The 26,843-nt window shown below is 38.4% G+C and overlaps 2 protein-coding genes across 2 annotated transcripts; both read left to right on the forward strand.

Moving 5' to 3' along the window:
- The first annotated feature begins 6,084 nt into the window (after nucleotides 1-6,084).
- LOC146476053 (uncharacterized) lies at nucleotides 6,085-7,484 on the forward strand. The gene has a single exon (XM_085114987.1). The coding sequence runs from the start codon at nucleotides 6,507-6,509 to the stop codon at nucleotides 7,182-7,184; it is 678 nt and encodes a 225-aa protein (XP_084971113.1). The 5' UTR covers nucleotides 6,085-6,506; the 3' UTR covers nucleotides 7,185-7,484.
- Nucleotides 7,485-10,717: 3,233 nt separating this feature from the next.
- On the forward strand, nucleotides 10,718-17,210 carry LOC146476054 (fibrinogen C domain-containing protein 1-like). The gene is made up of 4 exons (XM_085115028.1): nucleotides 10,718-10,750; nucleotides 15,054-15,280; nucleotides 15,794-16,171; nucleotides 16,815-17,210. Exons 2-4 carry the CDS (start codon nucleotides 15,088-15,090, stop codon nucleotides 17,072-17,074), a joined length of 831 nt encoding a protein of 276 aa, XP_084971154.1. The 5' UTR covers nucleotides 10,718-10,750; nucleotides 15,054-15,087; the 3' UTR covers nucleotides 17,075-17,210.
- Nucleotides 17,211-26,843: the final 9,633 nt, after the last annotated feature.

Below are 26,843 nucleotides of genomic sequence, written 5' to 3' on the forward strand. Positions count from 1 at the left end.
GATGACATGGCCGCCTCGAAGTTTAAATCGCTACAGAACTCTATAGATGGTTTAAACAAAGTGGTGACGGACGCCGCTTTGCGAACATCCATACCGATATAGACAACCTCTGCTTCGAATTCAAGACTGAAATTGAGGGAATTAAATCTACTATTAAAGATATCGAAAGAGGTTTGGAGACCACGCAATAAGATGTCGAAAGCGTAAAGGAGGACGTGAAGAAGGTTGCTGAGGATTTTTTGGAGAGTACTAACACCTTGAGCGGAAAAATTGTCAAACTCGAGCAGTTCTCAAAGAGCCCTGAAGTCACTGAAACCTTGAACGCAAAAATTGTGAAACTTGAAACCCAGCTCAAGCAGCAGGAAGAGGAAAATATCAGACTCGAACAGTACACGAGAAGAGAAAATCTTCGCTTCAACAACATATCGGAAATAGAGGATGAGGACTGTAAATCAGTTATTCAAGATATAATTCAGCAAATGGGGATTGACTCATCTACAATTCGATACCATGCTGTGCATAGAGTTGGAAGAAGACTGGAAGGAAGACACAGACCTATTATGGTACGTTTTGTAAGTCGTGAAGACAGAGAGCTTGTATGGTCCAAACGAGGTAAGATTAAACAATTACATCAGTTCAAAGAGGCCTACATAACGGAGGATTACGCCCGGGCGATCCAAAAAGAGAGACAAATCTTAATTAAAGCTATGATGAAGGCCCAAAATGATGGAATGGATAACGTAAAGGTAGTAGGCAGATTTCTGGTGGTGAACGGAGAGAGATTTGATTGCAAATCGATCCCGGACAATTTAATGTGACTTTAGCTTTAGTTTTAGTAAAAATGTCTTGAAGGTTTTCAGTCTTCAAACATATTTGATGAGTACGGTAACACAAATGCTGCTCGGGGGGTTTTATCTGAATATTTATCCTTTAGACTGCCTTTGAAGTCTCAAATTTAGTTCCATATTATGTCGTACAAAACTCTACAGATGTACTTGATCTTTTTGTGCATATTAATTTCCCAGTTGTATGAGAAAAAATCCCTTTGTGGATGTTTTGAACACCTAAAAAACCTCAGGGGGAAACGGTCCACTAATAGAAAATTTTAATTGTTATGTTAGTATGTTGTGCTGGTGTTCTTCTGCGTGTATATTTAAATCTTTGTTTGTTTCATGTGTATTAATTCTAACCTTCCCTAGCTACCTTTTTCCGCTCCGTGGCTGCGCGATTTGCAATGGGCAATATAAACTCAATCATAAATGAGTCTCAGTATCTGTTGTCTTATGTGAGAGGACTAGGTGACAATTTGAAAAGAAGAGAGCTCTTCAACTGGCTTAGAATGCAAAAACACTCAATCTACATGCTGTAAGAAGTTCATTGCTCTGAAGGCACAAATTCCATGTGAACCGCAGAATGGGGATATAGGACAATTTTTAGTGGGCAAGATAGCAGTAAGTGTGGAGTTGCCACTTTGTTTAACAACACCTTTAGCTTTGAAATCGTAAATTTTTCTCTGACCCAAATGGTAGATTTATTATTTGCCACATTGAAACAGAACAGAAATGTGTTACTTTGGCCACATTGTACGCGCCTAATGTTGATGACCCAAGTTTTTTTGAGCTTTTCTTTGATCATTTACACGACTTTGAGTGTGACGAAATCATTATAGGTGGAGATTTTAATCTTGTTTTGAACATAGAAATGGACAAGAAAGGCGGACTTGCTAGGACACACCTTAAGTCCCAAGAGACTGTTAAAGACCGCGCTGCCCAATTTGACTTGGTAGACGCGTGGAGAACAATAAACCCGGATAGCCGCAAATACACTTGGCGTCGGAGAAAGCCTGAAATCTTATGCCGCCTAGATTTTTTCCTTGTAAGCCAGTGTCTTATGTGTAGTGTTACGAGCGCAAATATCTCAGCTGGTTATAAAACAGATCACTCTCTTATTGACATTAAAATAGCCCTTCACTCGAACCTTAGAGGTCCAGGTTACTGGAAGCTTAACACCTCTTTTTTAACTGACATCGATTATGTTACTCAGATCAGAAGTGTTATTAAGAAAACCCATGAAGAATATCAAGATGATGATACCGTAAGCAAAGGCTTGCTGTGGGAGATGATGAAACTTAAGATAAGAGAGCAGTCAATAAAGTACGCGACGGCTAAAAAAGAAAAAATGTCTAAACGTGAAGGAGAACTCGAGAAAGAAATTAATTTTTTGCAAAATTTTATAGAATCTAATGAAATAAACCCAAACGAAAAAACAGAGATCTCTGGTACTCTCGAGGCCAGGAAACGGGAACTGGAAAAGATTATTGAGTATCGCACCAAAGGGTCAATTTTAAGAGCTAGATGCAGATGGTATAACGAGGGGGAAAAAAATACGAAGTATTTCCTAAACTTGGGAAAACGACATTTCAAGCAAAGCGCCATCACCCAGCTAAAAGTAGACGATGAGAACTTCGTTACAACTGATAAAGAAATTTTAAATCAATGTGAAGCCTTTTACAGAAACCTTTATAGTTCAAAGATTGACACCCCTAATGAAAAGTATGATCATATCTTCTTTGAGGCATCTATAAAGAAGCTAAATCAACTAGAACAGGACAGCTGTGAGGGTCTTTTGACGAAAACGGAATGCCTAAAGGCATTAAAAGAAATGGATTCCAATAAAACACCGGGCTCAGACGGGTTACCTGCTGAATTTTATAAAATGTTTTGGAATGATATTGCCGACTTTCTTCTTGGCTCAATCAATTATGCTTATCAAACAGGGCAGTTATCCGTATCCCAGAAGCGTGGGATCATTAAACTTATTCCGAAAAAAGATACGGAGCCGTACCTCGTTAAAAACTGGCGTCCAGTATCTCTGCTAAATTGTGACTACAAAATAGCCACTAACGCTGTCGCTAATCGCCTCAAACTAGTTCTTCCTAAACTTATTGATAACGATCAGACCGGCTTCCTAAAAGGTAGATTTATCGGAGAGAACATTAGACTTATTGATAGTGTCATCAACTTTACAGCTGCTAAAAACATTCCCGGTCTTCTAGTTTTCCTTGATTTTGAGAAAGCCTTTGATACAATTGAGTGGCCTTTTATACATAAGACCTTTGACCACTTTAATTTTGGCTCATCCACTCTAAGATGGATTAAGCTCTTTTACCATGACATAGAAAGCTGTCTTGAACAATGGCTGGTCTAGTAATCTTTTCAAGCTAGAAAGAGGGGTTCGGCAAGGCTGTCCGCTGTCACCTTACTTGTTCATTCTAGGCGCAGAAGATCTTGCTGACGCAATAAGGAAACACAATACTATTAAAGGCATATTAGTTGATGGACAGGAAATTAAAATCAGTCTATATGCAGACGATACAACTCTTATTTTAGATGGATCTAGGGCATCCTTCCAAAATTCACTGCAGATTTTAGAGTTTTTTAGAGCGATATCCGGCCTCCAACTAAATTATAAAAAGACAGAAGTGCTGTGGATTGGCGCTAATGCAGGAAGCGAAGAAAAACTGTGCCCCGAGCACGATTTAAGGTGGATGAGAGATAAAGTAAAAACTCTAGGGGTAGGGCTCTCAACAGACCCAGAAATAATGTTGAAAGTTAACTACGAGGAAAAAATAACAAAACTTAAGGCAAGCTTGGGCTGCTGGGAATTGCGTAGATTAAGTCTGCTGGGAAAAATTACTGTATTAAAAAGCTTAATTGTCTCTCAACTCACGTATATTTTGTCACCTTTGCCAACAAACCACAGTGCTATTGTTGAAGTCAACACCCTATTCTTTAAGTTTTTGTGGGATGGCAAAGGCGACAAGATTAAGCGTGATATAATGATAAGTGATTATGAAGATGGAGGTTTAAAGATGATTGATATAAGGCTCTTTACTCAAGCTTTGAAACTTAGTTGGGTGAAAAAATACCTTGACAAAGGAAATGAGGCAAAATGGAAGCTTTTCTTCAATGTACAATTAAGAGACTTAGGCGGAGACATTATTTTCAAAGGTAATCCCCACAAGAAGGATATATTAACTTACTTTAAGGTATCGGATGTTTTCTTGCAAGAAATTTTGCAAATTTGGTCAAATGTTATCTACGAAGATAACATTTGCTCAAAGAAACAGTTACTGTCACAGAGTCTCTGGTTAAATTCTCTTATTCGTGTTAATAATAAACCAATACACTATTTATTATGGTCTTCTCAAGGAATACAGAATATCGGTCATTTGATTGAAAATGAGACCAGATTTTTATCTTTCTCTGAATTCAAAGAACGGTTTCACATCAAGATAAATTTTCTGTCTTTCTATGGAGTGATATCAGCTGTAAAACATCTGATTATAACCTTTAAAAATAACGCCTCTCAGGAAAGCATCAACTACGAAAGTTTTCTTGATAAGTTTCTAAAGGCCAAAAATACAAATACGATAGTACACAGAAAACTTATAGAAAAGAAACGAAAGCAGCCCGTGAATAGCCAAACGAAATGGTCGGAAGACTGCATGATAGAAAAAAATGAACCTATTGACTGGAAGACTGCTTACGGGCTGCCCTTTAAATGTACGAAAATCTCAAAACTTCGCGTTTTCCAATTTAAACTGCTACACAGGAGACTTGCCACTAATGATTTCTTAAAAAAAATAAAGCTAAGGGATAACGATCTTTGCAATTTCTGCCAAATTGAAGAGGAAACTCTCATCCATCTTTTCTGGAACTGTACGCCGGGTAACGTCCGGTTTCTGGTATAATTTTAGGCAATGGCTGCTCAGAAACGAATCTTCTGTGCGTTCCCTTGAGCTAACCCCTTCCTTGGTCATAGGCTTAAAGACCCACCCACTATTTTGCAAAAATTTTTACTTTTTATTCTTAGTCGCAAGACTCTATATCTGGACTTGTAGAATACAAATGACTCATCCTACAATTGACACGTTCCCCCTTTTCCTCTCACATTACAATCTTTAAAAGGTACTTGCTTCTTGTTTTTTTTCTTTCTTGCCTTTTGCAGAGTATGTGCCACGTGGGTGGAGCGGTAGCTGGTGTGGATGCATGTTTAATTAGTCTAATTATTTAATATCACGTATCTGTTATGAGAAAAAAATGTAAACATTACGCATTTACTTGACGTGATTGTTGTAACTGTAGTGTGACAGTAATAGTGTTACAACTGTACTGTAGTGTAATTACAAATTAATTAATCTAAACAGTGTTGGGAATCTTGTCAGTATTGTAATGTAGTAATGTAGGTGTTGTAAGTATTGTTTAGTGTAAGTATTGTAAGTATTGTAAGTAGTTTTTTAGTATTGCAAAATAAAAAAAATAAAATTAAAAAAAAAATAAAAAAAACAATAAAAAAATGAAAAATAATTTGAGCAAAATGGCCCCCTTCTCTGCTCCCCCCTACCCCCTCATTGGGGTAGAGTTACTAGGCGCAGAGTCTCTGCAGAGTCGCACCCTCACCGGTCCACCCGCCGAGGGAGCTCCGTCCCATGTGGGACACATTAGGGACCTTAAGCAACGACGACGAAGGACGAACCGGAAGTCATTTTAAACGAAAACATGTTTCTAAGCATGTCCAATTTTGCCCTCGCTGACGTCACTCGTCATTTACCCAACGTCGAGAACGTGGAAAAGCTTGTTTTGACGTTCTGTGTCGTACGTAAGTATTCTTTTAAATATTTCTTCTCCTTTTACATGTTTTATCTTGTAAAAACCATGTAATTATGGATTTAAATTCCTTGTGCGAACGTTTATGTCGTTTATGGGTTCTAAATTGAAGTAAACATCCTATGTTTTCTCGTCCATTTAGGAAGGTGTGATGTCGTGTCAAACTCCTGCCGCAGGGTAAGGTTTATAATCTTTTTTCAGCCTGTACATTAGGTTCTGTGAATTGAATTTAAAGTGGATTTTACCCATCGGTTTATCGCTATTTTCAGTCTTTCATTAACCAAATATTCCTTGATTATCTAACCTTCATGTGCGTGTGCGAGAACTCTGATCTGCAAAACCCTATCTCAAAGGCTCCAAAAACATTTGCAGATTTATAGATTTATTAACCGATTTCTCAAATTCAACTTTATTCATTGCTCAATTTGTGAGAATAATGTGCCCGAGGTTGCTTAAAACTAGGATTAATGCCAGAGACAACTAGCAGATATTATTGTTTACTTTTAAAATTAATTCCAAGAGGTTTAATAACAGACCCGTGGATTGCTGACCTGCTCTAAAAAATCCATAATCTTAAATTAAAATGATGATTGCTAGTATTTATTCTAATTTTAAAATTTTAGAAAGAAACATTGTTATTCATAGATGGTTATAGTCTCAAGGAGCAACAGTCAGAATTATTGAGGAGTAATAAAAATATTTTCAAGTAGAGTTGTTTGAAGTCTAATTAGCCCTTATCTGGGTCGTTTCATCGTGATGGATGCGTATTGTTGTCGCCCAAGGGTATAAAGGTTTTTCTCTTCTAAAGTCACAACTCTCTTCTTTAGGAACAACTCCATGAAATGGACTGTGGAACATGACTTGACACTTTGTGGAGAAGTCCTATTACAGGAGCCCTTCAAGCATCCAAAAAATAGTAAAGAGAGGGGAGAGGTTTTGTCAAATATAGCGGTCAATCTCAACAGTCTGGAAAATCCATCATTCAAAGTGTCAAAGAGATCAGTCAGAGACAGACTTACTTTATTGCAGACCAAGTACAAGGGTAAAATAAGGGAAGAAGAAAAAGCATCTGGCATAGATTGTGAAGAGACTCCACTAGATGCAGCAATTGAAGAGATTCTTGAGAAGGAAAAGGCAGCTGACATGGAAAGAAATGAGCAAAGTGGTACCCAAACCTTAAAGAAACAAAGAGAGAAGGCGAGTGCTGAAGAGATTAGGCGCCAAGCCATGGAACGCCTTGGTAAAGCCCAAAAAAGAAATGCAGATTCAGAGGAAGGAAAACCCAGTAAAAAAGGGAAGAGAAGAAGCTCAGATGCTGTTGAATATCTCAAAGTGAAATTAGAGTTGGAAAGTCAGCTCAGGAGGGAAGAAATGGATTTCAAGAAAACTGAGCAGCGGATGTTGGTGGACCAACAGAGTCAAATGCACAAGCAGCAGTTAGAAATGATGAAGATGCTACAAAAACAGAATCAGTCATTGGTGGCTTTATTGGAAAAGTCTACTTGCACAAAGTGATTGACAAATTGCCATGCTGACAGGAATCACAACAAGAACCATGCAAGTATTTGATGTGGTCATAAGTTCTGCCGCCGGTGATTTTAAGCTCGACGTGGAAATTACACGTCCTGATGCTGTGAAAGAGATCTTTAAGTGCCTGTACGTGGACGACCTGCTCTCCGGAGGGCCCACAATCGAAAAGGCGAAAAAGTTAAAACTAGAAGCTACCGAGATCTTCTCTGATGCCAAATTCGAACTGCACAAGTGGCATTCGAACAGAAAAGAGCTTGAGACAGCCTGTGAAGACTACGAGCTATCATTCGCCAAGGAGAGGTTAGAGGACACACCGGCAAAGGGAGAATGCAAACTGCTAGACGTTGGTTGGGACAAGGTCGAAGATACTTTGTATATGTGTGTTTTCCTGCAACACCAGCCGAGCAAAGGAAGCATGGTATCCTGACCAACTTGGCTAAAGTGTACGACCCGCTTGGAATTGTGTCACCTGCCATGCTTGAGGGGAAAGTTCTGTATAGAGACTCCTGTATCGAGAAGAACGCTTGGGACGCCCACCTTGTCAGAGGAGACCATGAAGAAATGGAAAAAGTGGGAGAGAAGTCTACCCAAAGCAGTATCGGTGAGACGCAGTATTCCTCTCTACCAAGAAGAAATCGATGAGAATTAGCTCCATGCATTTTGTGATGCTAGCGGTCGTGGAGTGTTTGCTCCAGTTTACGCCGTGGTCAAGCAAGCTTCAGGTATATCACAAGGGCTGGTTACTGCGAAGTCCCGTCTAGCGAAACAAGGTGTTACGATTCCTCGGTTGGAGCTCGTGTCAGGTCAAATGGCCGTGAATCCAATCATCAATGTACGTGAAGCACTAGAGGGACTAACCCTTGCGACTAAAGACCACTTCTGGTTGGACAGTTCCGTTGCGTTACATTGGATTGCCGATAAAGGGGAGTACCGTCAGTTTGTTCAGAATAGTGTCAGTAGAATCCAGTCTCACCCAAACTTGCTGTGGCGTCATGTTCCGTCAACAGACAACCCCGCCGATCTAGGGAGCCGTGGTGGTAGTGTAGTAGGCACAGAACTGTGGTGGGATGGACCTGCTTGGCTCTCAGAACCTGCCAAATGGCCAGAGGACATCATGCCGGAACCAAGCCCTGAAAGTATGGCGGAACGAAAGCTCGAGACCCGTGATGATTTCGATTTGGTCCTATAACATAACATAACATAACATAACATAACATAACATAACATAACATAACATAACATAACATAACATAACATAACATAACATAACATAACATAACATAACATAACATAACATAACATAACATAACATAACATAACATAACATAACATTTTTTTTCAGGAGGCAAAACACAAATACAAAAAACATCCTGAATAGGGAAATCGTGAGGTTAACCCTGTACAAAAACAATTTCCCTAACTAAAAACTTGCAAAAATATTTTAAAATTTCTAGAACTAGATAAAATTCGAAGGCTACTGATTCAATAAAATAGTCAAGTAAATTTTAAGTCTACTCTTAAAAACAGATAATGATTCGGCATGTACAACATATCCTGGCAAGTCATTCCATTTTCTTACAATGAAAGTTTGTAAGGCCGTGAGGATTGGTGTTTGGGTCATGCGATTCCTGCATAATTCACGGAACTCCTCCAGCAAGACCAAGGGACCACTGAATACAGATGAGGTTGAGAAATGTCAGATGTTCCTAGTCAAGAGAGCACAGCTACAGGGGTTGAGCCACGCCAAATTTGACCAAGACCAAGAACAACTGAACCTGCAGCCTAGTGAAGAAGGTGTGTTGGAATGTCGAGGACGGATCCAGGGCGAGTACCCAATATACCTGCCTGACTCAGTTCTACTAGCAGCGAATATAGTGCAAAGGGCTCACGTCACTACACTCCATGGGGGAGTTGGTCCGAACCATGGCGAGAGTAAGAGAGAAGTTCTGGATACCCCGTCTTCGGAAATTGACGAAGAGAGTCGTGAGAAAATGCACCGGATGCAAACGTTTTCAAGCCGTGGCCTTTGCAAATCCGCTAGAGAGACGCGACTCCCCTCAACCCTACAGCGCCTCTGTTTAGACCTAGACCTAGACAGGATGCAGCAGCTGCAACCAGGCTTCGAATGCAGGAAGTAGCTGAGGAGGAGGGGCTGGACTAAACATTGCATAAAGAACCTTGAACTGAATTTTGAACTGAAAGAACGTTGATACTGATTTTATTCTTGATTGCTGATTTCCTTAGAGAAACACTTTTCAATCAGTTCCCTGTGTTACATATGCCTCGATTCCAACGAGTCATATGGGGGAGTATGTCGGGAACCGTGAACAATGCCTTAGATCGTTTTAGTTTTCTATTGTTTTTTGTTATGTATGACCCGAAATGACTTCAATCAATCTCCCAGAATGTACTTTGTACTCCTTGGTATCACGTATCTTGTTAGTTAGAAAAAATCCTGAACGCGGTCGAGTCGTAGTTGATGCTGTAGTCATGCCTGGAGTTTAATTGGTGTGATTATTCGAATCAAGGAGCTGATTAACTAGGAAACGTGTTTTTTTGTTGCGTTTTCGACACACGATTTGCAACGCCGTGAATCTATGTATTCTTCTAAAGACGCCGAATTTGCCGTAAATGTATATTACACCCATTTGCGTAATCTCTTGACTGTCTATAGCGCAATAGGCCGTCCATTTCAAAATGGCTGTCCATGAAATTGCTGTTAAACAGCCATTAAACCTACCGGGAAGCAGGTCTAACTTCGTATTGTTTCTTAGTCCGTGTTTAGACGAGGTCTGTTAAAACACAGTTATTGAGAACATACGTTTAAATAATCGGTATCCATGGCTTAAACATGGATTAGACGACGACTTTTATCAACGCTGTCTAACCTTCGTTTAATTAATCGGCCCAATAATTAAGTTCTTCGGCGCCCAAGGGGATAACTAAATTTCTGCCCTCTGCTTTCTGAAAAACAGAGATGGAGTGAGTGAATTGAGCAGTATTAAAAGGTATTAAAACAATAAGCTGCGCTCCGTTGGATAATTATAAAGCATGCCTACATGATAGTCGAAATTTGAATGTCAATCTTGGCCATTTGTCACCTGGTTGTTAAAAGAATTTGCTTAACGTCACTAAACCCGCAACAAAGTTAAATTTGAGTCCAAAGCGCTTTCCTTCGTCGACATTTTCTCACGCCTAACTAAAAAGCATTTGGTGTTGATGTAGAAATTGTGGAGACTAGAATTCTTTACTAGTTAATTTGTTTGTTTGGAGATGGCCAAAATAAATCCATTGTCAGCACCCAAAGAAATTACTGCAATCTTGGCATCCTGCCGTCAAATACTAGTAGATAGCGAGAGTGATTTGGACAATGTGTCTGAAGGGCTTTAAGTAGAGTTGCGCTCTGGTGGATAAACATAAAAGATGCTCACTTCAAGAATGGAATGATTTATAAACTAGAGAATTCCTAATTAGTGTTTCAATAATATTAAAGCAAAGCCGAAAATAAGTCATTTGACTCGTGCGAGTTTCTTGTGCGTCACGTCTAGAAGGTAAGTTTAATCTCCGAATAGAGACTTTATTACTCTAGTCGTTTATAAAGGTTAATGAATCAATGATATAGCTGAGGGGAAACCGTTTCGTTATTTAGTCCATTTTATGACAGTATCCTTTCAGATTGCTTCTCGGCTAAAACGTTCCGGCATTTTACAATCCCGTAAGGTATTCTCCCACGCCCTAGTTTCTGAATACACTTTTGAAGATATTCCTCAAGTCGATGGCGAGGACTTGGAGAGTGCAGACTGAATGCCTAAGATGAAGCAAATGGTACTTAACTGAGGAATTTCTCACTATTTTTAATTTTCCATATCAGAGCTACGTGTGGAGCGATAATCAAGCTTTCGACGTCAGTCATGTCAAGTGAACATCTTTTAAGAGAAGTGAAATACGTGACTAGTATTCTCGCATTTCTCAATATCAAACAGGCCTGGTACTGATCTTTTCTACATCTGAATGTACTGCGTATTTTTTTTATCCTGTAGACTCTTTAATCCTTGGACCAAAGTCCAAACTAGACGTTGCTGTGTACGTAACACTCGCATGACTTTGGCGTCGATTATCATATTTTTACTCAGTGTCGTGTTTTAAAAGAAACCGATGTCGCCTTTGTTTTGCTATTTATTGTAGACGGTCTCTGCTCCTGCTCTATACCCTTTTACAAGGGACTTTCTTCTTACTTGTTTCAAATTTAAATCCAAGCCGTTTTGTTTCGTTCCTATGTATGTTTGATTGCAGAAGTTCAAAATACTTTTACTATAGTTCTTCAGCGCCCTAGGGGATAATTAGATTTGTACTCTCAGCCACTTTCTACCAAACGGAGATGGAGTGAGTGAATTGAGCAGTATTAAAAGGTCTTTAAACAATAAGCTACGCTCCGTTGGATGAATATAAAACATGCTTACACTATAGTCGAAATTTGAATGTCAGTCTTGGCCACTTGTCACCTGGTTGTTAAACGAATTTGCTTAACGTCACTAAACCTGCAACAAAGTTAAATTTGAGTCCAAGGCGCTTTCCTTCGTCGACATTTTCCCACGCCTAACTAAAAACCATTTGGTTTGGATATAGAAATTACGGAGACTAGAATTCTTTGCGAGTTAATTTGTTTGTTTGGAGATCACCCAAATAAATCCATTGTGAGCACCCAAAGAAATTATTGCAATCTTGGCACCCCGCCGTCAAACACAAGTAGATAGCGAGAGTGATTTGAACAAAGTTTTTGAAGTACTTTAAGTAGAGTTGCGCTCTGGTGGATAAACATAAAAGATGCTCACTCCAATGAGAGAATGATTTATAAGTTAGAGAATTTCTAATTAGTGTTTCAATAATATTAAAGCAAAGCTGATAATAAGTCATTTGACTCGTGCGAATTTCTTGGGGCGCCGGACACGTCTAGAGGGTAAGTTTAATCTCCGAATAGAGACGCTATTACTCTAGTCGTTTATAAAGGTTACGGACTCAATGATATAGCTGAGGAGAAACGTTTCATTACTTAGTCCATTTTATGACAGTATACTTTCAGATTGCTTCTCGGCTAAAATGTTCGAGCATTTTACAATCCCGTAAGGTATTCTTCCACGCCCTAGTTTCTGAATACACTTTTGAAGATATTCCTCAAGCCGATGGCGAGGACTTGGAGTGTGCAGACTGAATGCCTAAGATGAAACAAATGATACTAAACTGAGGAATTTCTCACCAGTTTAAATTTTCCATACCAGAGCTAAGTGTGGAGCGATAATCAAGCTTTCGATGTCAGTCATGTCAACATCGCTTGTGAGGCTGGGTGAAATATGTGACTAATTATTCTCGCATCTCTCAATGCTAAACTGACCTGCAACTGATCTTTTCTACATCTTGATGTACTGCGTATTTTTTTTATCCTGTAGACTCTTTAATCCTTGGACCAAAGTCCAAACTGGGCGTTGCGATGAACGTCATACTCGCATGACTTTGGTGTCGATTATCATATTTTTACTTAGTCTCGTGTCTTTAAAGAAACCGATGTCGCCTTTGGTTTGCTATTTATTGTAGACGGTCTCTGCCCCTGCTCTTTACCCTTTTACAAGTAACTATCTTATTATTTCTTTCAAATTTAAACCCAAGCCGTTTTGTTTCGTACCTTTGTATGTTTGATCGCAGAAGTTCAAAATACTTTAAGTTTTTTGGCGCCCAAGGGGATAACTAAATGTCTTCGCTCTGCTTTCTAAAAACCGGAGATGGAGTGAGTGAATTGAACAGTATCAAAAGGTTTAAACAATAAGCTGCGCACCGCTGGATAAACATAAAATATGCCTACATGATAATCGAAATTTCACTGTCAGTCTTGGCCACTTGTCACCTTGTTGTTAAAAGAATTTGCTTAACGTCACTAAACCCGCAACAAAGTTAAATTTGAGTCCAAGGCGCTTCCCTTCGTTGACATTTTCTCACGCCTAACTAAAAAACATTTGGTGTGGATATAGAAATTGTGGAGACTAGAATTCTTTGCGAGTTAATTTGTTTGTTTGGAGATGACCCAAATAAATCCATTGTCAACACGTCTGAAACAAATTACTGAAATCTTGGCACCCCGCCGTCAAACACAAGTAGATAGCGAGAGCGATTTGAACAATGTGTTTGAAGGGCTTTCAAGTAGAGTTGCGCTCTAGTGGATAAACATAAAAGATGCTCACTTCAATGAGGGAATGATTTATAAGTTAGAGAATTTCTAATTAGTGTTTCAATAATATTAAAGCAAAGTTGATAATAATCTCCGAATAGAGACGTTATTACTCTAGTCGTTTATAAAGGTTACGGACTCAATGATACAGCTGAGGAGAAACCGTTTTGTTATTTAGTCCATTTTATGACAGTATACTTTCAGATTGCTTCTCGGCTAAAACGTTCCGGCATTTTACAATCCCATAAGGTATTCTTCCACGCCCTAGTTTCTGAATACACTTTTGAAGATATTCCTCAAGCCGATGGCGAGGACTTGGAGTGTGCAGACTGAATGCCTAAGATGAAACAAATGATACTAAACTGAGGAATTTCTCACCAGTTTAAATTTTCCATACCAGAGCTAAGTGTGCAGCGGTAATCAAGCTTTCGATGTCAGTCATGTCAACATCGCTTGTGAGGCTGGGTGAAATATGTGACTAATTATTCTCGCATCTCTCAATGCTAAACTGACCTGCAACTGATCTTTTCTACATCTCGATGTACTGCGTATTTTTTTTATCCTGTAGACTCTTTAATCCTTGGACCAAAGTCCAAACTGGGCGTTGCGATGAACGTCATACTCGCATGACTTTGGTGTCGATTATCATATTTTTACTTAGTCTCGTGTTTTTAAAGAAACCGATATTTGTAGAAAGTCGCCTTTGTGTTGCTATTTATTGTAGAGGATCTCTGCCGCTGCTCTTTACTCTTTTGCAAGTGCTTTTCATGTTATTTTTTTTCAAATTTAAATCCAATCTGTTTTATTTCGTTACTTTTTGTTTGTTTGCAGAAGTTTAAAATAAGTTTACTTCTTTAGCTCCTAAGTTTAGGGGCTCCGCTTTTCCGCTTTCTACCAAACAGAAATGGTGAGAGTGAATTGACCAGTTTGAAAGGTTTTAAAAAATAAGAGGTGCTCCGTTGCATTAATTTTAATGATGCCTAGATGATAGTCTGATTTCCGTTGCGTACTATCTTGTCTCTTGCTTTCAAGAACCGAACGCTTTGCATACTACTTTAAATGACTCTCATATCATTCTACTTAAGCCCTCATGACGACGTCTTTGAAACTATTTGCTGAGAGTGATTGTGGATCATTAGAAAATGCTAATCACGGGGGGAATATACAATAAAGGCTTGCTTAGATTTATGTATTTTTCAATCTTTCTTTTCGACTGGAAGTGAAGTGGCTATATTACTGATATTGGCTGCATCACACATTTCAGTTTAAACAGCTTTTAGATGAATTTGCTTTGAACAAATACCATGTCAAATCCGTATTTTCAAAGTATAAAAGAAAATAATACACATTTTATACAATAAAGAATCGAAAAATTGTCAAATACTTGTGAATTGTTCGTGGCTAGTCTGACGCGGCGTTTCGTCTCGGCCAAGAGTCTCTTCAGGGACCTTTAGAATTTGTAGGCAAACTCGTATACATACACATTTTGCCATGAGATAAGATTCGTTTCCTCTACTGCTTTACTTTCATCCTTCAAAATCACCTAAGTCTTTTAATATATTTTCAAAAACTTATTTAAACACCGCGGAAATAAGCCAGCGAAGCTAATTTATTCCTGAATGATCATTCATTTGCAGTAAGACGTTTTGCCTGGTGATTGAAAAGCTGATCATGGCTAGCTTGCGTGGCGTCTGGAGCCTAGTTTATGTTGTGGTTGTGTTAGCCACACTTGGTGCTACTAAAACTCCCAAAAAGTGTAAGGGAGTGAACGAGGCCGTGCAGGCACTACTTCAGGAAGTAAAGAACGAACTCAGGGAGCTAAGAGAGGAAATCAAGTGTTCAAACAAAACAGTCAGTGTTAAAGGTATCCGAAACGTTGACTAGTTACCGACTTTTGCCGTGTGTGTGTGTGTGGTTTTTTTTATAGAAATTGTACAGGCGTAGCCAAGCACGATTTACAGTTAAATATCTTAATGTTCTTAAATTTCTGCAAGCTGATCGGACTGCGTAGAAAACTTAACACGACAGCGACATGATAGAGACCAAACCGAGAATCAACAGAATGCGGCAACCGTGAACATCTGTTTCGAGCTGGTTGGCTCTCGCCAGCACGGTGTAGCACAGCAAAGAGTAGAACAACCAACGCGAGTCGAGTGGTCTACCGAATGCACTATATCTTTGGCTGATTAGATCTTTTACAGATCCTGCGTATACTTGCAGCATTTTCGTTGTGCGGTTCCTTGCTTATTGTTGACCTTAATGTTGCCTACTGCACCTGACATAATTTATTAACCTGGGTTTTGTAACTAGTCCACTATATCCTTTTGTCTCTTTTAACATGCACTAACAAATATGTGTATTTTATATTGTATTTTAGTTTACAAGAGCTGCTCTGAACTCTACAAAGCTGGTAAACGAACCAGCGGTGTTTACAAGATAAACCCCGACAATGGCGGTGCCTTTGATGTGTACTGTGACCAATCAACAGCCGGTGGGGGATGGACTGTGTTTCAAAAGAGAATGGACGGCTCGGTTAATTTCTACCGCGGCTGGGACGACTACAAACGAGGCTTTGGAAATCTCAATGGGGAATTTTGGCTCGGATTGGACAAGATTCATCGTCTGACAAAAGAAAGAAGCAAGCTTCGAGTGGATCTTGAAGACTTCAGCGGCAAGACAGCATATGCGGAGTACAGTTCCTTTGGTGTTGGTGATGAGGGAAGCAAATACAAGCTGACTCCTGGTTCATACTCTGGTAGGTATACAATAATAATTGCATAATCAGATAGAAGACTATATTCAATCATCGTCTTTTAAAACCTTTGCTTAAAAATATGTAAAGGAGAACGCTTATTAATTAAAAATATTCGCTTAAGATCGTTTAAAGAAAAAAAATTTAAACTCTTAACAGACACAAGAACTAAAGATAGTAATGTTCTGGACATGAAAAAATGATCATAGACAGTGTTCTTGTTACCTCTCTGCTTCTTTTTAATTAACATTAACTGTCTGTTATTCATTTTATTTTACGGAGTAAGTCAATCTGACTCTTTGATACATTGATTGTTACTTTTTTTTTCTCAATTCGGAATAAGCTCTTTGTGTAGCAAATTCAACAAAAAATAAGAATAAGCATATGAAATATAATACATTCTACTGCGAATGAAAGACATGGTAGCCCAATTCACAGTTAAGTACGCAACGTTTGCAGTTGCAAAAAGAAAGTCTGGGAAACTTCAGGGTTAAATGGGATTCATACCCATGACTTGGAGAGGAGGATAAATAAGTGAAATATATGAAATATCCGGTATATTGAATTGCTGATGAGAGATTTAAAGACTACTTATATGCTGCGACATTTTAACTCCCTACTTTTCTTTTCTGGTGTTTTTTTCTAGGAACTGCTGGTGACTCGCTTTCTTATCACAGTGGCATGGCGTTCACAACCGAAGATCGAGACAACGACATCGCTACAATTAACTGTGCCAAGAAATACATAGGAGCCTGGTGGTACAAAACCTGTCACAAGTCCAACCTGAACGGCCCGTATCTTAAGGGTTACAATTCTTTTCATGACGGTTTGAACTGGTCTAGCTTGACGGGTTTTTACTACTCCGTTAAACGAGCTGAGATGAAAATCAAGCCAGTTAATGCTTAATTAAAACTCAGCCCGCTTTCGGTTTTTGTGTTGGTTTGTTGCACGCAGTTCAAAATACAGCATTATTTGGCTTGTCGGTATCTGCAGTTTTTTCTTCTTGCTTTTTTTCATATATACGTGGAAGGGTTATTACTAAATCGGCTGAAATCTAAAATCAAACCAGTTTGGTAAACATAGCGTTCCGTTGCTTAGGTAATGTGGAAAGTTAATGCTCATGAGCAAATGTAACAGTTACAAGAAGACTTATTAAAAGGCTTTGGTATTTTATTTACCGTCATTCAATTATAATTCGATTGTCATTCAGTCCTTTTTTTCATTTCTTAAATCGCGTAAATTGTATACATCCTTTAACTATCGGCGGCGTATACACTTGTTTCCAGGTTTGCTAAAAGATCAGTGGGTCATATATTGGGACACAGAAAGTTTTTACAGTCAGTTCAATTCATGTAGCAAACAGTTGATGCAACAATTGAACGAAGTTAGAATACACGCTTTAATAAGGAGAATGGAAGCCAAAACTAGTCCTCCAACATTGACGAGAAACTTTATCCTTACTTCATAATCCCAGGACAAAAGCAGAAAATGAACAAAGAGGGTCTCAAAGAAGAATTGCAGGCCTCCTTAATCTGCCGAAGCCTTACCATGTAGCTTGATGTTCATGCATTTTGTTCCCTCGACTGCTCAAGACTTGGGAGTGCCTCGGTAACCACCCGCCTGCGGTTCGTGATTCCACTTTAGTTTTAATCATTTTGTGACGTCATTTTATGGTCTATAAAGCCAAAGCACAGTTGTTCAAAGCCCGATTAAGCTAATCCTGGATTAACTCAAACTTTGACTCAAGTTCAATTGGTTAATCGACAAAGGTTCTTCCAAAAGATTTTCGGCCGTCGGTTTTGACTTAAACTTTTCTTTACCTTTAGCTTGAAATTAGCCTTCAAACCCATTTTAACGAACAACGATGAAAGCCTCGATTCACTTTTAATCGTGGATTACTGTTAATCAGCTTTTGAGCGAGCCGGCCCTGGTTTTCACCAGCAATCGCCCCATTTCCCCCCGGCTTCGCCACTCGTTTTAGCAATCGTAAACGGTTTTCCGGTGAGCCCACCCATAAAAACCGCCAGCTACGCAGGCTAGCTCTCTCGTCTCTGGGACTTCCTCCCGGCGGCTGGTAATCGAGATTTGGTTAAAAGAAATTGTACAGACGGAGATGTAGGTAAGAGCAAGTTTCTGCCGGTAACCAAAGCAGGAATTCAGCCACTGGACTCTTTAAGAGGAGAGGCTACATCCCCTTCATAGCCTGCGTAGCTGGCGGTATTGTAGGCGCTACGCAGGCTACCCGCGCAGGGAGGGGTGCGTTCATCCGTACTGTAATACCCATAACACCACGCGCCCGATGAAAATAAAGATGGCGACAGTTTGTACACTCAGGAGAAGCGTGAATTTGTGTTAGAAAATCTGACACAGAAAATGGACGAAGACGAAAAGAGGGCAGACAAACTAGAAGTTTTTTATCACCAAGGTAATATCTACTCTGTGAAATCGTTAATTACGACTGCAAAGAACAGTGCGCCTCTATCTAACGCGTGGAAATGCTTAAACTGCTTCAACGTACAAAGTTGTATTTTACCTAGAAATCAGCTGCTAAGCTAATGTGCAGCTGTAATTACTTAAAAAGCCCTATAAAGATATTACAAAGAGATCGGAGAGTAAATTTTTGTATTACAAAATAGCATACTACGAATTCAATGCTCGCTCATACATCACAGATTAAAAAAAAAAAAACAAAACAAAACAAAAAATGAACGACAACAGCTTTAATAAACTTGTGGCATATCCTTTGGAGCAAATATATTGAGGTAAAAAATAAAATAAATAAATTACTTTATTTAAGTGTTAATGTCTTTAGCGCAGAGCACTAATTGGGAACACTTTCCAAATCGAAGGTACCTGAAGTGTAAGGCAGTTCTGGATAATTTGACCAAAGCACGATTAAGGGAACCCATGAAAGTTGGGAGTAACTAGGGAATACCCCGCTACTCCATTATTTTGTGGTCCCTGGGGGTCTCACACAAAGAACGAGAAATAGTCATACAGTGATGTGTGATGATTAGTTTTGGAGTGGCAGGGTATTCCCTAGTTAAGCCAAAAGTTGATGCTAAATTTATCTGTGAGCTTTTGCACTGTCTAATGTTAGGGCTCAATTAAAGGCCATTTTTTTCAGAGCCAGTTTTTATAGTTTTGATAATAATAATAATAATAATAATAATAATAATAATAATAACGGTTATATGCCTTATTATTATTATTATTACTATTATTATTATTATTATTATTATTATTATTATTGTTATTAAATAACAATAATAATAATAAGGCATATAACCGTTTAAATTGTTAAATCCATAGGAAAGTGAAAAGGAGACAAAAGAGGTTATCCCTTTCTAGCTTATCTCCTGAAAATAAAATAAATTAAAACATTAATTAGTTTACAACTGTTTAAAATACCAAGCATAAAGTATATAACACATCACACAATAGAAGAACTTTGTGTTCACTAGAAAAATTTGCAAGATGACATCTCAGTCTGTTCTTAAAAGTGTTCATATTTTGCGCATCAGCAATTTCGTTTGGTAGATTATTTCACTTAGCAATTATACGTATAAAAAAGGAATGTTTAAAACTGTTCAAAATTGCAGATGCAAACTTAAGTTTAAAATGATGATTTACTCCTAAGGGCCGAAATCATGTGCAAACGTACAAAATGCTGATGGATCTAATCCATTAAGTCTGTTTATTGTCTTTTAACACTCAATAAGCGACAAAAATAATCTTCTTTGTTCAAGTGTTGGCCGTTTAAGGAACTTCAGACGTTCATCGTAGAATATGTCTCACCCAATGTTTCCAAGGGCACATTTGGATGCTCTACGTTGTACTTTCTCCAAGGTGTTTACGTCTTTTTTAAGGCGCACCAAACTGGAGAGCAGTACTCAAGTATCGGACGTACTAGGCTCTTATAAAGTTTCGAAAACAACTCAGGATTTTTGGACCCACCGTTCGTCTCATGAATCCAAGCGCACTGTTTGACTTATTTGCGCATTTGTTGGCTTGCATACTCCATGACAGGTTTGAAGTAATGTAAATTCCAAGATCTTTAACTTCAGATACAGCTTTCATGTGTTGGGAAAATCCCTGGCTTTTGGAATTGAAGTGAAGCTGCCTCTTAAATGTTAATGCAAACTAGTTAGTATAAGAACAACATGATTTTCATGAAGAAAGCAGTGAGTCAATGTATACTCCAGCCTCGCTTCTAATCAAAGGCCGGGACACTGAGCACACAACTGAGCTATGCCGTGCTGACGAGAAAGCCAACCAGCTTGAAACAGCTGTCCACGGTTGCAATTTGCACTGAACACTACCTGTTCAAGAAAAAGTCTTCTTAGCTCGTTAATAAAATCATATAGTGTATAAAGTAAATGTGAAGAAGGGTGGATGCAAGAATCTAATATACAATTATAGCACAAAGTTTTTGGCTTTTTGCGTCTGAGTGAGTGAGTGTCTGCTTCATGAAACAGTCTTTCTTTTTTTAAAATAGAGTGATCATGTTTTGTGCATGTTGTCACACAACCGGCAGTATGTTGTGTCATTTTACATGCAGCTTTTGTTTTGAAGTTTTTTTTGATGGCTCACGCTTCTTTGTTCGGTTGCTCATGGGTTATTGTTTTTAGCATGTTCTGTGAAACAAAAGTTTCAGAAATGAGACATTAGTTTCTGAGCACAGTGGAGGGTCACATTTCATTATTTCCAGAGAAATCACTTACTTCCCCAGAGGCCATGAAATTGGAAAGTTTCAAGAGACCAAGCAATGGATTTGACAACGCTACTTATGGTTCAGCTCTTGGAATATAGCTTGCCACATTCTAAACTTTAATCTAATTAACCTATTTGAGTAACATGTGTAACATGTATATGCACTGCGGATGAAAGATTAAATAGAAGAAAAGGTTTTCGCAGTTGTATGCGCAACCAGACTGTTGCGAAAAACCTGAAAAATTTAGGCTTGAACGGGATTGGAACCCAAGACCTCTGCGATGCCGGTGCAGTGCTCTACCAACTGAGCTATCAAGCCAACTGGGAGCTGGTCATATTGTGAGTTCATAATATACCCGTGAAGAATAAATGAATATGAATATATGTGTAACGTGTTTAACATGTATATGCACTGCGGATTTTCTTCTATTTAACCTTTCAGCCGAAGTGCCAGGCCGTTTCAATTTGGTTAAAGGGGAAGAATCACGCAAATCGGATGTGATTACAAAACTGCAAAATAATTGTCTGTCAACAGAAAAAAACAACAAAAAACTGATAATTGTCCAGCCATGGCCAGTTGTTCAGTAGTTGTTCCTTTAAAGAATTGGGTTAGTTTCTTTTCCTCTCGCTGTTCTAAAATTATTTTATAGCTAAGTGAAGGTCTTATTTCACCAGTAACGAAAAGCCGATGACACTTCCCCTTTAAGGAAAAGACTTTCAAAAATTGAATTTAAGAAATGTCCTCTCTGCTCCAAATCTTAGGTATTCATTTACTTTATGTTTTCGTCAGATTTGTTTGGGTTGCGGTATTAAAGGCGAACACTTGCGTTTTTCCATTTTTTGAAGTTTCTAATATGGGTTTACCTAAAACACGGAATCCGGAATCCGGAATCCGGAATCCCAAATAAAAAAAGAAAATTCGTCGACATGAAAATTTCAACGAAGGTTAAGCTCACCTGGGAAACAGTTTTTATGGCTCTTGAAAAATTATAATTTCGGTCAGGAGCCCAGTGGAATTTTCTGTAGTTCCCTTTCTACCACTTGACGTCGTTAAAAATTTTGTTGTTTGGCCACAAAATATGATTTTATTATCGGCTGTTTTTTTGCTTTTTATTTTCTCACCCAACGCTAATTTGGATTTAATAACGTCGTTCGGTTGCCCTTCGATTGACGTCACAAAAATCCCAAAATGGCGGCGCGTGGGAATTTTAAGCCAAAAAAGACCAAAATTTTGTCCAATTATTTTGTCAACTAAATTGTTCTTTCCACTTTTTAAAACTAGCTGTGTGATTTATACATTATTATTTTGCTTTGAGAAAACCACATAAACAATTGATGCGCAGCCGTGCGATTTCATAGAACGAGGTAAAAGTAGGTCAATGTACTGCAATAAATCGTCCGTGGTGAAATTCTTATTCCAGGGTGATAGTATTGTTGTATAGTTTACTGCAGTAAAATACGAACCCATCAAAGGCAAACTTTGTGTAAAAAAAAAAATTATTAGTACAGTCAATAGAAAAATAATACAGTGTACTTATCGCTACGTAAAGCGCACGGAGAATAATATGTTCCTTCCTGGTTATTAAGGATTTACTTTTCTTTTGGAAACCAAAACCCAGAAAGATGTCTCTTTAACTGCCATGACCCGCCTCTTTTTGATACATACAAATTTACTTCTACCATGGAGGGCGCTCATTCAGGGCTGCGGGAAACAGCCAAGTGTTAGCACCAGAGACTGGAAGAATCTTTGGTTAGTTTTTCCTCATGCTACCAGAATCCATTTCGCTTTCTTTTTCTCTTTCTTAATCCCAGTGGGGAGTAAATAACAATGGTTCTTGTAGTCAAAAGACGTTTATACATACCATGATACTTTTAACGCTTTTTGTTTCCCTTTTTTTTTGAGAAGTGGTTAATGTGCTCTTATTCGCACACTAATTAGTATATAGAGCATACAATGGAAGCTCTCGTAAGCGGATACCCTCTGGACGCGAAAAAGGTGTCCGTCACTGGGGTTGGACGCTTACGAGAATGGTACTCGTACTTTGCCCAGGTAACAATAGACATTGAAAAAAAAAAAAAAAAAAAAAGAACATTTCCACCATTTTTTTAAAAAATGACTTTTTTGCCTTATTGCCTTATGCAATTCCGTGATAATTGCGATAACTATAATAATGCACTATAAGTCAATGTGACGAACAGCGATGTGCGGTTGATTGATTAAAATAAGATTGAAAGGCTAATGGGATTTCCTTTTAGGTGTCCGCTTCCGGGAGCTTAAAAACAAAGGAAATTCTAAATTGTAACCCCTAAAGTGTCCTTGGAGTTTGTATGGGAGTTCAAACGGGGTTTGTGAGGGCGATTGTAAGTAGTGATGTCCATTACAAGAGTTAAGGGAGCTTCCACTGTAATAATAAATAAATAAATAAATAATAAAATAATAAATGAAGGCCGATTTACATGAAATAAAAATTTTTGGCGCGACTCGGATAAAAATGGTAAGCGTACCAACGAATATAGCACTGATGTCCTGTTTACACGTCTTTTTTTCTGCCGTGCTAAGCGCTGTGAGGAAATGTTTTGGTTCGGGTATAAGGCTCAACACAAATCTTGGGTGGCGTACGCGATTATCACTTTAGAGCGCATGCGGCCAATGGCTTATTTCATTCTATGTTCAAACATGTCGGACGAGGCAGTATTTGGAGTGTTTACTTCTAAAAAGACCACACATCTTGTCGCAGGGATGTCGAAAATCAATTCTCCTCATGTTCTTCTTTCCAGAATAATAGAAAAAGTAAAAAAGGTAGCTAAGATTTGAGAACATAATTTTAAGTAAATAAATAAGTAGAGTTACACTAATGATACACAAGCCGAAATAAAATACAACAATTAGTAAAGTGCTAAATATGAAATATAAAAGACTACGCTAATTTAAGACTAAGACTACTTCGTTAACACTTAAATATATTATTACCTAATTAACAAAGTTATACTCACACAATGGGGAATAAAAGTTCGCTTCAATGAATCAATGTCTCCGAAATAGGAAAAGCAAATGTCCAGTTCTTGCACCAAGTTCTTTCCAACCAACTCTTCATTACGAAATATCCACTCCAGCCCTCGGTTTGCAACACAGTCTCTAATCCAAAACTCACTTCTTGTACAATAGCGCTCAGCTTTTCTTCATCTCATACTTCGCTCGCTTGCTTGTACTTCGCACGTTCATTTACTTGAGCTTTGCTTGTTTACTACAGTTCTAGGGGCTTCCAGGCTAGAGCTTGCCACCGGCAAATGGGTTTTGCTGAATTTTTAACAAAGCTCCCTGCTAATGTCGTTTTAGCAGTGTTATGCCTCTCTGACCCTCTTTTTTTTCTTCTTTACACAGCCTTTCCACTTCAAACCCTCGCCTTCGCTTCTCCAGTTCGCTTTTCACGCCACGGTATACGTTTATATGCTAACTTATCGAGAACCTTATAATTAATACCTAACAATCTTTTTTTTTTTTTTAACAGATGAATACTACGACTTAATTAAACAATAATTCATTAGCTAAGGAGTGTTACTGGTGGAATTAGGCTTAATAAAGTAAATAACTCGCACATGTGAAATACCTACGCTTGAATACAAACATGAACAAATTCCACAATGAAAAAAAGTAAGCACGGACAATTTCATGACACAAGAGTGACCGCCAATTTTCGGAGTCAGTTCGGAACTTTTCGGAATCAGAATAGACCAGAATACGAACAGATATCGGTTTTCTCTCGGTTTTACACGAACGATTTTATAAAGTGTTTCATGTCGTGGATCGGTCCTCGATTTTAGAGGCACACGTTTTCGTTTTAGCTACATCTTGAGACTTTATATTCACGCGACACGATCGGTTGAAATTTTTACTGAGTAGAGATATTTAAAGTTTCCTTTTACCTTTAATGTTGATTGAGTCACACGTTGTGTTTTTTTGCCATTCTGAGCCGTAAAAACCCTTCTCTGGCGCGTTTACTGTTTTACTCAGTGCGCTCCGTTGGATAGATGTAAAACATGCCTACATGATAATGGCAATTTCAATGTCAGTCTTGGCCACTTGTCACCTTGTTGTTAAAAGAATTTGCTTAACGTCAATAAACCCGCAACAAAGTTAAATTTGAGTCCAAGGCGCTTTCCTTCGTCGAAATTTTCTCACACCTAACTAAAAAACATTTGGAGTGGATATAGAAATTGTGGAGACTAGTATTATTCATTGTCAACACGCAAACAAATTACTGAAATCTCGGTGAGGGTAAAAGGCGGAAAGAGTTTGTGGAATGGAATGTGGAAAGACGTGCGGAATGGCATAATTATGCAAAATAAGAATTGCGGAATGACATAATTATGCGAGATACGATTTATGCATAATGACTCACAGAAATACATTAAACTGAAAAAGCGCGCCTTTTTTTGGGCGCCAATTTGCAAATACAGCCTTTTTGTAACCATTCAACCGAAGAATGCATCACAAAAACCCAAACGATGGTATCTTCGAATTCAAACTTTTTTCCTTCGATTCTCATCGCATAGCCGTTGATGCAACATAGCAGCTCGTGGACTTTTATCGTTCGCGAGTGAACACAAGATTTGTAATACATTTGCATTAAAGAGGTTTGTTTATTTACGTAACCTGGTTTCCATTTCCACACGAGTCGTCCGCCATTACGGGAGATGTATACAACTCAATCGAAGGCTGGTTAAACTTGACATGTTTCAAGCTTTCACAGCGCCTCGCAGGAAAAAAGACGTGAGTAAAGAACCGCCTCTGTTTAATTTTGAAACGATTTATGTCGCTTGTCGAGGATTTATCTGGTTATGACGAATGTGTTGTGAAAATACAAAACTGAATGCAAGGCTGGCACTACGGCAAAGGGCAGATTTATTAGTGGCTAATATTTCGACTAATAATGTGTTGTGGTTCGGTCATGCTCATTTCCGTTGTTTTACGTTTTATATTAATCAATTTATCATACACAGCCAAACACACACACACGCAAATAAATAAATAAATAAATAAATAAATAAATAAATAAATAAATAAATAAAAACGAAAATAAAAATTTAACCGCAATCTATACCGCAGAACTCTTTCCCCGTATTTTGACGTGTAGATTTCGGTTTTTTATTTTCGAAGGAAGGATCTTGATGAAACAAATAAAATTTTCAACTCCAATATTTTATCAGAAACAATATCTAAGCAATTCGGGAAATATTTCCGCACAGCCCCATACATAATTTATCCATGCACAACTGTCACACTAACACGACGAGCGTGAGAACAGAGTGTGTGCCAAATGTATAGATAATTATGCATGGGGCTGTGCAGATATCTTGACGCAACTCGTACTAAAAATACTGTAAGAGACTAATGTCACTTGAAGCCTACTTTCTTGTATTGTACTGGTTATCCAAAACCGTAAAATCTCGGTTTTAGAGAGGAAACATGAAATTCAGTCCACTTTGGAGAAGAGAGGGGTAGGGGGAGGGGAACTGCAATAACTGTTGCAACGTGTTGAAATAACACCCATGCCCATTTTTAACCATGAATAGTGCATGTCCCTCTGACTTATAAGTGATGGAATCACCTTCAGCGTGTATACTTTACAGTTAGAAGAACTTGCAAATAAATCATACTGATAACATCCCAAAATATTCCTAAGATAGAGAAAGCGTCTTCACCACTGTAACAACTATCATCCATCACAATGGCTGAACAATCCAGTCACATTGTATTTTATTTTCAAAGTATAAAACGTGTTACCCCAAACATTGTTTATTCTGATCTTTGAAGTGGGTATCTAAGTAGGTGTTTCAACATTATGCTAGCTTATAGTGGGGCAAAGCCTTAAAGAATATGTTAGTATTATATACTGGTTTTTCGGCTTTTTTTTCTTCTTATTTTACTGACCATTTTGTCTGATACTTGAACTGTCTCAGA

Source organism: Pavona decussata, unplaced genomic scaffold (genome assembly GCF_977016875.1).
Source record: "Pavona decussata unplaced genomic scaffold, jaPavDecu1.1 SCAFFOLD_81, whole genome shotgun sequence".
Taxonomy (NCBI): domain Eukaryota; kingdom Metazoa; phylum Cnidaria; class Anthozoa; order Scleractinia; family Agariciidae; genus Pavona; species Pavona decussata.

Bases quoted from the DNA above. Each gene is read 5' to 3' on its own strand.
- LOC146476053 (XM_085114987.1), top strand. From the start codon at position 6,507: ATGAAATGGACTGTGGAACATGACTTGACACTTTGTGGAGAAGTCCTA.
- LOC146476054 (XM_085115028.1), top strand. From the start codon at position 15,088: ATGGCTAGCTTGCGTGGCGTCTGGAGCCTAGTTTATGTTGTGGTTGTG. The intron at 15,281-15,793 runs GTATCCGAAACG...ATTGTATTTTAG, and splicing joins CAAAACAGTCAGTGTTAAAG to TTTACAAGAGCTGCTCTGAA. The intron at 16,172-16,814 runs GTAGGTATACAA...GTTTTTTTCTAG, and splicing joins GACTCCTGGTTCATACTCTG to GAACTGCTGGTGACTCGCTT.